Source organism: Lathyrus oleraceus, chromosome 3, assembly GCF_024323335.1.
Source record: "Lathyrus oleraceus cultivar Zhongwan6 chromosome 3, CAAS_Psat_ZW6_1.0, whole genome shotgun sequence".
In the NCBI taxonomy this organism is placed as follows: domain Eukaryota; kingdom Viridiplantae; phylum Streptophyta; class Magnoliopsida; order Fabales; family Fabaceae; genus Lathyrus; species Lathyrus oleraceus.
The window spans coordinates 417,217,637-417,230,289 of NC_066581.1; the positions used below are offsets into that span (position 1 = coordinate 417,217,637).

At 37.1% G+C, this 12,653-nt stretch overlaps 1 protein-coding gene across 1 annotated transcript; it reads left to right on the forward strand.

The window, feature by feature from the left end:
• Positions 1 to 10,810: 10,810 nt before the first annotated feature.
• Positions 10,811 to 12,653, forward strand: LOC127129350 (protein MAIN-LIKE 2-like). The gene is made up of 3 exons (XM_051058561.1): positions 10,811 to 11,485; positions 11,570 to 11,660; positions 11,745 to 12,653. Exons 1-3 carry the CDS (start codon positions 10,818 to 10,820, stop codon positions 12,195 to 12,197), a joined length of 1,212 nt encoding a protein of 403 aa, XP_050914518.1. The 5' UTR covers positions 10,811 to 10,817; the 3' UTR covers positions 12,198 to 12,653.

The following is a 12,653-nucleotide window of genomic DNA, read 5'->3' on the forward strand; positions in this document are numbered from 1 at the left end:
TATTTTTTATGAACATGAAATTTTTTTATATGGTTATTAAGAACATTTATTTTTCTTGGGGTCAGCTTCATTTGACAAACACATCAAAAGTTGTATCACAATGGACCTCAGTTTAGTTAGATGATTTTGACTGGTCAACTTTTCAAGGCCAATCTTCCAATCTTGATGAATAAATGAATGAGGATACTCAAATAGGCTCATATATTTATAAAATAATGAATGAAATAACTTAACTTGATTAAATTTGATCATAGGTTGGAATTGCTTCATGGGCAAGGCACAATCAAAGCACAATTGAATTAGGGTTTCCTTGGGAAACAATCCTCAAGCCCTTTGGGTTATCTTGATCAAATTGGAAAATTGAGATACTTGGGAGACATACGTGATGATTAGGAGCTTTGTGGACCATTGTCATTCTTTTTCTCATCTTCATCTGGTCATTTCAATGGGCTTAGGAGCCTCCTAGGAGCATTGGAGCACATGGTCACTTGAGCTTCAAAACAAAAGAGTTAGTGACATATTTTTGTGCTTTTGGTTAGTAATCAAAATAAGAAAATCAATAATATACAATACAATCATGCTTGGTGGTCTCAAAACACTCACACAAGTCTCAACCCTAGGGTTAAGGAGCCAAACATGCTATGATCCTTGAGGCAATGCACTTGTGCAATAACATGATGCCCTGAGGGATCTTAGGGTCAAAATTAGGGTCTTACATATATGTGTTTGGTTGCTTTGTTATTTGTGTATGTGTTCATATTATATGTTATATTATCATACAACACATGGTTGTTTATTGTTTAGTCTTTCCCATCCTTTTTGCTAATGACAAAGGGGGAGAAGATATATTTGGTTGTTGTATGTTGTATGTCTCTCTAACAATGCAGCTAGCAATTAATTTAAAAATTCTCTCAATCATGGATCAAGAGGGAGCTTTGATCAAGGGGGGGGGGGGGGGTTCAATTGTTAGAGAAAGCAAGATTGGATAAAACTTTCAATAAAGAGTTGTCATCATCAAAAAGGGGGAGAATGTGAAGACAAGCTTCTCAAAGTGTTTTGATGAACACATGCTTTACAAGAAAATGTGCATTGTAAAAAGAATGGTTCAAGACTCAAGCACAAATAAAGCTTCATTTATAAAATAATTTTAAGTCTTGAAGATTTCTATTGATTTGATCAAATTATTAAGGTATAAAGTTCTCAATCTCTCTATGTTCATTCAAGTGCTCAAGGTTTTCATACATACATATAATGTTTCATTTAGGCCTCTTAAATATTTTCATTTGGCCTTACATTTCATTTTGCACTACATTCTGTCTCTCTTCCCTGATGGTAATCGATTACCGGGTTTGAGGTAATCGATTACCAACTTTCTGCGCTGCCTCCTGTGACAAGTTTTACAGCAGGTAACCGGTTACCATGTTCTGGGTAATCGATTACATAGTAAAAAAAATATTTTTTTTAACGTTGGCTCAGGTGTAAACGATTACACCATATTGGGTAATCGATTACCACTGAACCAGTGGCAGAAAGAAATGCATTCTTTCATGAAAACCTTTTCTGAAGTGTGTTTTTGAAGCATGGCATCTATTCATGAATTATGACCATTTAGAAAGGTGTCTAAGGGTTATATATAACACATATTTTTAGAATTTGAAGGCACCTCCTATACACAAATATTTCAAACAATTTTTTCTCTTCATCTTTTCAAATTCTCTCAAGTGTTCTTGATTAAATTTTCTGGTGAAACTTTCTACACATGATTTTCAATATACATTCATATAGTTTCATCCCTATCACCCTTATAGCACTTGTATGTCATAAAGAAAATTGATTACTTAAAAGGAGAAGATCAATCAATAGATTGATATATTATTCCATCTTCCAAAAACTTGATTATATCATATAAGATGATGCTCCGTTGATTCAGAGAATGTCATTTGTTGTTTGAGATACTGCTTCGTGGATTCAAAGAACCTCATTTTGTTCCTTGAGATGCTTCTCTAGGATCCCCGAAGAATCTTAAGATACAATTGAGGTATCATTCCCTTGATTGGGATATCTTAATTGTATCATAAAAGGTATTGCTGCATTGATCCTCATGGAATCTCATGTGTTTTAATCAAGACCCTACTCTGCTAATTTTCAGAAAACCTCAGATACAAGTGGGATTTCATTCCATCTTGGGAAAGTCCCAGTTATATCATGGAAAATATACATTGTTCTGATGACTGTTTTTATCTGCATTTTCATCCTTGCATTTCAAATCCCATTTACTTTCAGACAAATTTTGGGGTATTTTCGTATCTAATTGACTTCTATTTGGAAAGAATAAACACCATGGCAATTCATCTTTCCGAGTTTAAGGAAATTAGATAGGGGCAACTGTCATGCCCTAAAATTATCCTACCTTTAATATGCATTGCTTTGTCTATTTAAAATCATTCTCATTTGCATCAACATGACCCTTGCATCTGGTCATGTATTGCCCTCTTCAATTTTAAAAGGAAAAATTATTCATCTGTTACAAGTGGTTTATCCGCAGGCCATCTCAATTTCCATGTGCATCTTTTAAAAAATAATAAGGCATGATCTTTAGTATCAAGTTATCTCATCTTGTCACTAGCATTCATACCCTTGTATTATACTTTAGGTAGACATACAACATTTTAGAAGAAAATCAATTATTGCATTGTTTTGGTCCTCATCTTTTGACCATTTCTCATGCATCATTTTATTTTTTCACTTGTGTTGAAAAAATAGTCAAAGTCAGCCTCACTTTGAATTCGTGGTCAACACTTTGGTTTTTTAGTCAATTTGTTTTAAAATAGTAGTCAATTTGTTTTTTGTTTTAGCCCTAAGACAATCTAGAAACTCCTTAAATTGAGAATGTTTTGATTAGTTAAACAATGCAAACCAAATTATAAAGTAATCATGTGAGCCAAGTTTTGAATATTTTTAAATGCCAAACCGTTTTATTTACCTAAGACAATTTGCATCAACCATAATAATTTGCATCATTCAAGAAAAGTCAAAGTTAAAATTTAAACTTACAACCAGAAGTTTCTTTAAAAGTTTACTACACATTTGGTCATTACTAAAATTACATTACTATGATATTATTATTCATACTTGCATATTAAAATACTAAGAATAAAATTTGAAAAAAAGGGGGTTCGAAAGACGATGCATTCCACCGCATCACCATGTCTTACATCATCTTGCTTCACCGTCACAACACCATACACCCTGTATACCACAATACAAAAAGAAACCATATTCAATGCTCCTACAAATGAAAAATGCAAGGCATCAATACAAACAATATGAACATATCAGTAATCATACATACATTCAAACCAACAGAAAATGTACGAATAAGGTTATTAATACACCACATACATCAGTAAAAAAATTGCAGTAACACTTTAGCAGTAAAAAAACATGCCAAAAGGATTGCTTTGCCACATTTGTATAATTCCATTGAGTTTTTGTTTTTAACCAAGGGCCAGCTCATCAAATCAGATAGTCCCCACAAGATCAGCCAGCAGAGATTTGAAATGAGGGATGCACTAATATTTTCCAACGAATTTGTTCCTCAAAAAAGGCCAACTCATAATTTGTCCCAAAAAAACCCCTCACATGAGCAGAGGAGATTTGATTCCTTACGCAAAACCTCTTTCATTTTTCATTCCATATAAAATCATATTTCAGCTATTGAAATAGAGAATTTTTTTGGACCATACGGTTACCTTGCAAAAATATTATTCAACCCTCTTAGTAAAGCTCTATTTCCCTGAAATCTAATCAGAGTTTTACAATGAAAATATGATATAGATGAGCTTAACCCCATCATTTGCATAAACACTACAACCTAACAACAGTAACCAATGAGAAAATCCTAAAGAAAAAGAAGAAGTGGAAAAATGGGAAACAGAAGAAACAAAGAAAATCGCTTACTTGTGGATTCTTTTCTCCGGTAACATCCGGACGGTAGTTTCCTCTTCCCTTAAGCTTCACTTACGATTGCTAATATAATATGTAGTGATTGGTGATTGCTTCTTTTTCTTTATGTATGCTGAGTCGAACATAGGTGTAAATTTTGTTGCTTCATTATTTTTGTTTGGTCTTGAAGTCTTGTAGTTGATTTTTCTTGTCAGCGATGGAATTAGTTAAGGGTTTGTAATAGTTTACGCTCTAATTTTGAAATGAGGGGTTTATGGTTTTTTTGAAACCCTAGATCTCGATCCAAGAATTTGAGGGTTTTTATGCAGGAATTGGCTTTAGATTTTGTTTTGGGGAGAGATTTAGGGCGAGGTTTGTGTTGGTGGTTTAAGGTTTGGAGGCGATTTGGCCGGAATCTGGGTAGGGGTTATTTTTCGGTTGAGGTTTTTGGTGCAAACCCAACCGGAATATGGATTTTGGGGTGGTCGTAGTTAGGGGTGGCAAAATGGACGGATTGGATAGTTAATGGATAGATCAAAACAATCCATTAGTCCATTAACAATCCACTAATTTTTTTTTAAAAATATCCAATCCAATCCATCCATTAAGAATAAAATTCATCCAATCCATCCATTATCATATTTTTAGTGGATGGATATCCATCCATCCATTATTTTTTCTTTGATTTTTTTTTTTTAAAATCACTTATTTTTTTCATAAAGTTTTTTATTTTTTTCAATAAAATAATATCAGTTTTTTTCGAAAAAAATCATTTTTTTTCAAAAAAAAATATATTTTTGTATTTTCGAAAAAATAATTTAAAAACTGTTTTTTTTTTATTTTCGGAAAAAAATAATTATTTTATATTCGTAAAAAATAAAATTTTCAAAAATAAAATTAAATTTTGGTATTTTTAAAAAAAATGATTTTTAAATTTTTGGAAAAAATCGATTTTTTGAATTTTCAAAAGAAAATTTATTTTTTTTCGAAAAAAAATATTTTTTATTTTTCATAAAAAATTGATTTTTTTTCGAAAAAAAAAATTATTTTTTTAAAATTAGATAAAAAAATCCATTGGATCATATTATTTTTTTAATATTTGAAAAGATTTATTTTTTTAAAATTAGATAAAAAAATCCATTGGATCATTAAAATGTGTTGGATGGATTGGATCAATCCATGCTTATAAATGGATGGATTGGATCAATCCATGCTTATAAATGGATGGATTGGATCCATCCATTAACTTAATTTTTTATGTAGTGGATGAATTGGATGGATTTTTTGATGGATGGATTAGATAGATTTTACCTTAATGGATCCAATTGCCACCCCTAGTCGTAGTAGAGGACCTGGGTTAGGGCTCGGTGTTCTTGATGAACACCGACAATGTTCATGATGTGAGGGGGAGAGCACAAAGGCTCTGAAGGTATGAGAGAGAAGAGAGAGCTTCAAATGAGAACTCTCGCTCATTTTTTTCTTTAAATTCTACTGTGTGGATTGATGCACCATGTTGGTTGCTGCACCATTGGCAGCCCCTTATGTTGCCATGCGTACGCTAGTTATTGAGTCAACAGGGGATCCTGCTTGGATCCCCCACTATAGTTATCCTGTGCTCGCGCCCAAATCCCCTTTGGATGCTTTGGAGTTCTGATCATATGGTTTGGGACGAAGTCAATGAGATTGAGTTTCCTTCCTTTTAACTTATTGACCAACTAACTTGGATCCTCTTCTAATGGACCTGGGCCAGATTGCTAATGATACACCCCTTTGTTACTGCATGGTGCGCGCTCTGGCTTTATTTTGAGGAAGGCCCATTTCTTTTTTTCTTTTTCTTTTTTCTTGTTTTTATTTTGTGATTAATTATTACGATATTTAAGTTAGTTAATTACTTTGTTTAAATTAATTAACTAGCATCTTGATTAATTTTATTTTATTTTTTTTTAATTGAATTACTTTTTAGGCAAATTTACCGAGATAACCCACTTTTTCGAAGAAATTCCCAAAATAACCCAGTTTTCAAAAAATTTCCCAATCTACCCCACTTTTAGGAGGAGGCGCCAATTGGATTGGCGACCCCTCTTAAAAATTGCAAGGAGGCGCCAATTGGATTGGCTAGGGCACCTGCCCTAGCCAATCCAATTGGCGCCTATGTGTAATTTTTAAGAGGGGGCGCCAATCCAATTGGCGCCTCCCTTAAAAAAGCCTCAAATGAAAAAACCTCCAACATTAAAGTTGTAGATCTTTTCAAGACAATGAATTTGGATATAAATTTTGCAACATTTGGAGTTTTTATGAGAAAGTTATGGGCAGTTGAAGTTGGACTTCTGAGTTTTTTAACTGTTATCTGACCTATAATGTATTGCACTATTGCATGTGTTTATTTTAGGAATATGAATTTTTGTACAACATAACATTTGAAGTAGACAACTCAAATTTTCCAATGCACTTGGTCCCACCTCAAAATAATTAAAAATGAGTGAGTTAGGTCCCTGCGAACTTCACCCAAAATTAGGGTTTCTGTCAAAATGCCCTATAATGTTTTGAAATGAATGATGAGCTTCCAAGTTTTAAATGGATTTTTGATGAACATGAAAGTTGTTCATATGGCGATTGTTGTTAAAACTTGAATGGAGGCGTCAATTGGATTGGCTAGGGCAGGTGCCCTAGGCTAGGGTAGGTGCCCTAGCCAATCCAATTGGCGCCTATGTGTATGTTTTAAAAGGATGCGCCAACTCAATTGGCGAGTCCCTCATAAAATGCCTTTTTTGTCTTATAAATAGATGCGTTGTGTGACCTATTGTTCCACAACTCATATAATCATTTGGCTATCATGTTTGGTGTTCGTCGCCGATACGGTAAGGTGATTTATGCGAGAGACAAACCTCAATTGCTGATGTTGTTTTGGAACATCACCACGTTAGATCAACTGAAGAGGGAGCTGGTTCGATGGTTAGACGGGAAAATACCAGAAGGGGAAAAAATCAGAAGTATTGAGAGACTTGACAGTATCTTTGGTTGGGTGCGAATGAAGACTGATAAGGATGCTAGGGAAATGATGTTTGGTCGAGACGACATTAATTTGATTGTTGTAATCAGTTAGAATTATTTATGTTTTCAGATGTTTTGTACTGATGTTGGTTATGAAACTCATTGTAACAAGAACTTAATGATATATATTGATTGATTGTTACAGAAATACAATGTTACAAAAAGCATAAGATCAAGATAAAATGTTACAAAAAGCTTAAGGTCTAGATAAAATGTTACAAAAATCTTAAGATCTAGATGATGCTCCTTGATTGGGACAGTTGTTTTTGTTGTGTCCTGGTTGACGACAGATACTACATAATCTTATCATTTTATCTGTGGAATCCATCTCTGTTCTGATACGTGTGCTGTTTAGCCTTCCTTTCTTCTTTCTACGCATCTCTTCATTGTGCCAAACAATATCTCCTTCATATGGAGGCCAGTAATCCTCCATTGGTAGTACTGAAAAGCTTTGACTATATACATTCATGATGGTGTTGGCCTTGTACACATCAGATAAATGGGTGTAAGCGTCTTGACGAGTATAAGCGCATACTGCAATGACATGGGAGCAAGGTATGCGGAAGGCCTGAAATTTTCCACAATCGCACCAACTTCTGTGTAGTTTAACCGCGTAGGCTAAATTTGGTCTCCCCTCGCTGTTGCCCATTGTTTCCTGGACGCTGAAATTTTGTCTTTGACGGTCAAACACTGTTACAACGTGTGTCGTAGCTTTGATGCTCTCCTCTTTCATGACCTTCATGCAACACTCACTGAATACTTGTCCAGACATTAACACTGCACTCCATCTTTCACCTCTGGTTGCGAACATAGAAGCCAACCTATAATAGGTTGATCTTACCAAGGCGGTTATCGGCACATTTCGAATTCCTTTGAAAACCCCGTTCATGCATTCCACAATGTTTGTTGTCATGTGGCCCCATCGACAACCACCGTCAAATGCTCTTGTCCACTGCTCTACTGGGATGTTATTTATCCATCTCCCCGCGTCTTCATTAGACAGACGAATCTCATCACGATAATATTGAAAAGACGGTTGAGTTAAAGCATACCCAACATTCACCACCTTCTTGCGAAGATTCTTATCTTTTATAGCACGCATGAAGTTTTGTGCAATGTGTCTGATACAGTAGACATGTGTAGAAGGAGGATCATGCCATCCGTTGTCATGGTTGTTGTAGGCACTTTCGATGGCAGCATGTCTATCAGAAATCAAACATAGATTGGCTTGTGGAGCGACATGCGTTCTGAGATGTCGAAGAAAGAAACCCCATCCACCAGCCGTTTCACCTTCAACAAGAGCAAAGGCAATGGGAAATACATTGTTGTTACCGTCTTGTGCAACTGCCATGAGCAAAGTACCCTTGTATTTTCCGTATAACCAAGTGCCATCAATTTGCAGGAGAGGTTTGCAGAAAGCGAAACCTTTGATGCACGGGTCAAATGCCCAAAAAAGACGGTGAAATATTCTATTACCTGTAGCACAGGTTCCGTCTGGCATCATTGCTGGCACTGTCTCCAGAATTGCCACAGTTCCTGGGACATAAGTTTTTAGTGCCCATAAAAACCGTGGTAATTCCTTGAATGAGTCCTCCCAGTTGCCGAAAACCTGCTCAACAGCCTTTGTCCTCGCAATCCATGCTTTCTTGTAAAATGGAGTATAATTATATGTTGTTCAGATATGGGATATAATTATACTCACCTTCACTGATGGGTCTTTATTTACCAATGGCAGAATGTCTTGACATATCAAAGTTGTGCTCAGTTTACGATGATCTTGTTCAACGTTAGTTGCAACGCAACTGTGTGGTGGGTCTATTGAGGCGATCTCCCAAGAGTCATTTTTCTTCTTGTAAGATGCAGCCAAACGAAACTTACAAAGTCAGCAAAGTTGTTCATATGGTATTTTTTTATTGCCAAGACACATTCCTCTTTGGTACGAAACATGTCTCCCACCTTTAATTCGCCTACTGGTCTCGGATACGGATTATAGAAGACACTGTCGAACGTTTCATCGTCGTGAAGATCCATATTTGTCATATGTTGAGGAGGATTGTAGGCATGAGTAGGAGGTATTGGTGGTGATTGAGCCTCATCTTCATCGTCGTTGTTCAGGATGTGATCAACCTGTACCTCAGTCTCCTCTTCTTCTTCATCAACAACGTCGACCTCTACTTCGGCTTCTGGGTTGAGTTCATCTGACCATTGTGCATCATCTGCAGCATCTTCACCAGCTGGATCCTGATCGGTTAGTTGAGACTGTTGAGACGGTATACATGGTTGTATAGTAATGTACAACTCGATACAATCCATGCCTGAATGTTCATGACTAAGAAACATGCTTTCAACATCTTCATCGTCTCGTATCTTTAGGGGGAAAAACTTGCATTGACCATTCTCAAAAAATATAGGATTCTGATATGTCATCTTTGACACAATACCTGATGCTATAAAGGATTGTATTCTTTTTTTGAAATGCAAAAAGGTTGCATTTCTCTTCATTGTCACTCTAATGGTATCAGTGTTTCTAAAACAAAAACCATGAAGCTCAGACTCAAAAGTTTCACCGTTGCAGTGAACGTTGATACTGTATAATGATGAAGATGACATTTTGGAGATAAAAAGTATTTTGCAAGTGCAGATGAATGTGAGTGAAGATGAAAAGTATTTTGCAGATGATAAGTATTAATGTGAGTGAAGATGAATGTGAGTGAAGATGAAAAGTATTTTGGAGATGAAAAGTATTTTGCAAGTGCAGATGAATGTGATAGTAAGACACTTAAATAGATGGTATCAGTGTCTCACATTGAAGCTACTCTGAGATACTGTGTCAAGCATGCAAGTAATTTCAGAGATGAGGTGTCTGTCATACAATACAGTGTGAGTTGATGTGTCAAGCATGCTAGCTAGTCATGAGTTGATGTGTCTGTCATGCAAGACAGTGTGAGTTGATGTGTCAAGCATGCTAGCTAGTCAAGACAGAAGTGAGTATTCAGCATGCAGGATACTAGAGAGCCACGTGTCTGAGATGATGTGTCAATCCTGCAAGACAGTGTGACTTGATGTGTCAACCAGGCAAGCTATCAAGAAGGTAGTCATCAGCATGCAGGAGACAAGACAGACACGTGTCGGACACCTAAGATGGTCAGAGATGATGTGTCAATCATGCAAGCCATCCATAAGTGAGTTGTTCAGCATGCAGGAGACAACAATGCCACGTGTCAGACATGCAGAAGGTGGCGCCAATTGGTTTGGCGCCTACCTTTAAGGCTTGTACATGGTCGCCAATTTGAATGGCGCCCCCATGGAGTCAGTCCTCGAAACCAAGCATTCAGAACTAGCCTTGCATGCATGTACCCTATGGTGTCGCCAATTTGAATGGCGCCCCCTCTTTAATATTGTACATGGTCGCCAAATGAGGTGGAGACACCATGCAAACACAATTTTTTATGCACTCCTCCATTTGCCTATAAATTCATCCACTCCTTCAACAATTCTTCCACACCAACATTCTCACTACTTCATCTACATTTCTCACTACTTCATCTACATTACTTATTTTACAATTTCATCTTCAACAAAATCTTCCATTTTCATCTACACCAACTCCCCAACAATATGTCTTTACTCACAATGGGCGAAGCACACAGAGGAACAGTTCCAAACATCGCGACATACGTAAGTTTTTTCTTATACTTATTTTTTATGTTTCATCTCCACCAACCCCATTTTATTTTGAAATACCGACTTAGTCAAGTGTTACATTATTTCTATTATAGGATGTCTCAAGGTTTCGAACTCGAGTCCACGAATTTGTCCCAATGGACCCGATGATTCAACCTTATGTTGAACTCGCCGGTTTTGGTCACATTAGCAAAATTATGTCTTGGTCTATAGATAACAAGTTCATTCTAGCCTTATGCGAAAGATGGAGGCCAGAGACACACACATTTTGGTTTCCAACCGGTGAGTGTACCGTGACGTTAGAAGACGTCTACATGCTTTTAGGACTACGAATTGAAGGCAAAGCTGTTAATGGTAAGACCAACTATGCAAATTCAATTTGCATGGAGCTTTTAAACACTGATTTGTTAGATGATAATGCTAGGGGACAAGGTATACTACTCTCACGCCTAAAGTCATATTATAATAGTTTTTATTTAGATGAGCATTCTACCGAAGATGCTCGAATCATCAAAACTAGGTGTTACATTATGTTGTTACTAGGATCCTTTTTATTTCCCGAAGGTAGTGGTTCTAGCATGCATATTATGTACTTACCTTTACTTAGACATATAGATAGAATAGGTAGTTATAGTTGGGGATCCGCATGTCTAGCCTATCTCTATAGTTCGTTGTGCAAAAACTCCCACAAAGACACTTCTACATTTTCTGGATGTGCTGTTTTGCTACAAGCATGGGGATGGTCAAGACTACCGTCTCTAGCACCGGTCAATAACAACCCCTTCACTTTTCCATATGCAAAAAAGTAAGTTGTTTAAATTGCTATATCTTTACTTCCTTCCTTACAGTTTAGTACCCATAACTAATTTATTTTAACTTTTTGGTGTAGATGGTCGGCACGCGGTATGAATTACAGCAGATGTCCGAGACACTGTATTACTCAATATCGCAACCTGTTGGATCACCTTCGACCGGCAGACGTAAGCAAAATAATTTCATTATTTCTTCATATTATGTTGACTTTTTCTACATTCATTTAAATCCTATCGTCTTTAACATTTCAGTTCATTTGGCGTCCATACCTTAATATGGATTATGAGCATCAGATCAACCCTGAAGACGCAGCCGTATGGACAACATGCACACCGATAATACGGTTCACAACAGTGGAGATGCACAACACCGATCGTGTGAAGCTGCAGTTTGGTATGGTCCAGAATATCCCAGATCCCCCAGCTAGCCTAGGAGAATGGTATATGCGTAAAGTGAACGACCAATGGAACTACAACCCTTGGCAAACCTTCGCAAGATCAGAGTGTCACAAGTGGAAGCACCGTCATAACCATGTCTTAACTGACGCAGTCATGCCAAATGAGGTAAAACCAAGTCGTACTTATATGGCTTGGTATAGATCAGTTGGATTTCAATTCATCGCCGATGATATGTACCTCTACGACCCACGCCAGACAAGTTACACACAAGAAGGATCAACATCTAACCCCCAACAACATTCTTAGCCCGATTACTCACAACCACCTATCCGTCAAACTTTCCGTTCCACAAACACACAAACATACAACCAAAACATGCCATTCACCCAACCCCAAAACCAAGAACATCCCCCATACCACCACCAACAAATGGACCATCAACCTTCGACCGAACATCGCTTCGCACCCACACCATCACCCTACCAAAGTCGCCTTAGCCAAAACACTAACCGCCCCTCCTCCTACCGTAGCCAAGAACCCCAAACATCACAATACCAAAACATCCCACAACCATACCCTTTCCAAACACCCCAACAACCTTTCCAACCGTTCCTAGACCCATCATTCACACCCATGTCTCCCTTCAACCGTCCCGGTCGCCCATCCATGAGTCAACCACACCCCAACTTCTCTGGCATGGGTCATGAGCTCAGCTACACCGGTACACCATCATTGAATACTGAAGACTATGCTGAGTTGGCT

Excerpts from the sequence above, each read along its gene's own strand:
- LOC127129350 (XM_051058561.1), top strand. The coding sequence starts at position 10,818 with ATGGACCCGATGATTCAACCTTATGTTGAACTCGCCGGTTTTGGTCAC. Across the intron at positions 11,486-11,569 it reads ACTTTTCCATATGCAAAAAA|ATGGTCGGCACGCGGTATGA; the intron begins GTAAGTTGTTTA and ends TTTTTGGTGTAG. Across the intron at positions 11,661-11,744 it reads ATCACCTTCGACCGGCAGAC|TTCATTTGGCGTCCATACCT; the intron begins GTAAGCAAAATA and ends TTAACATTTCAG.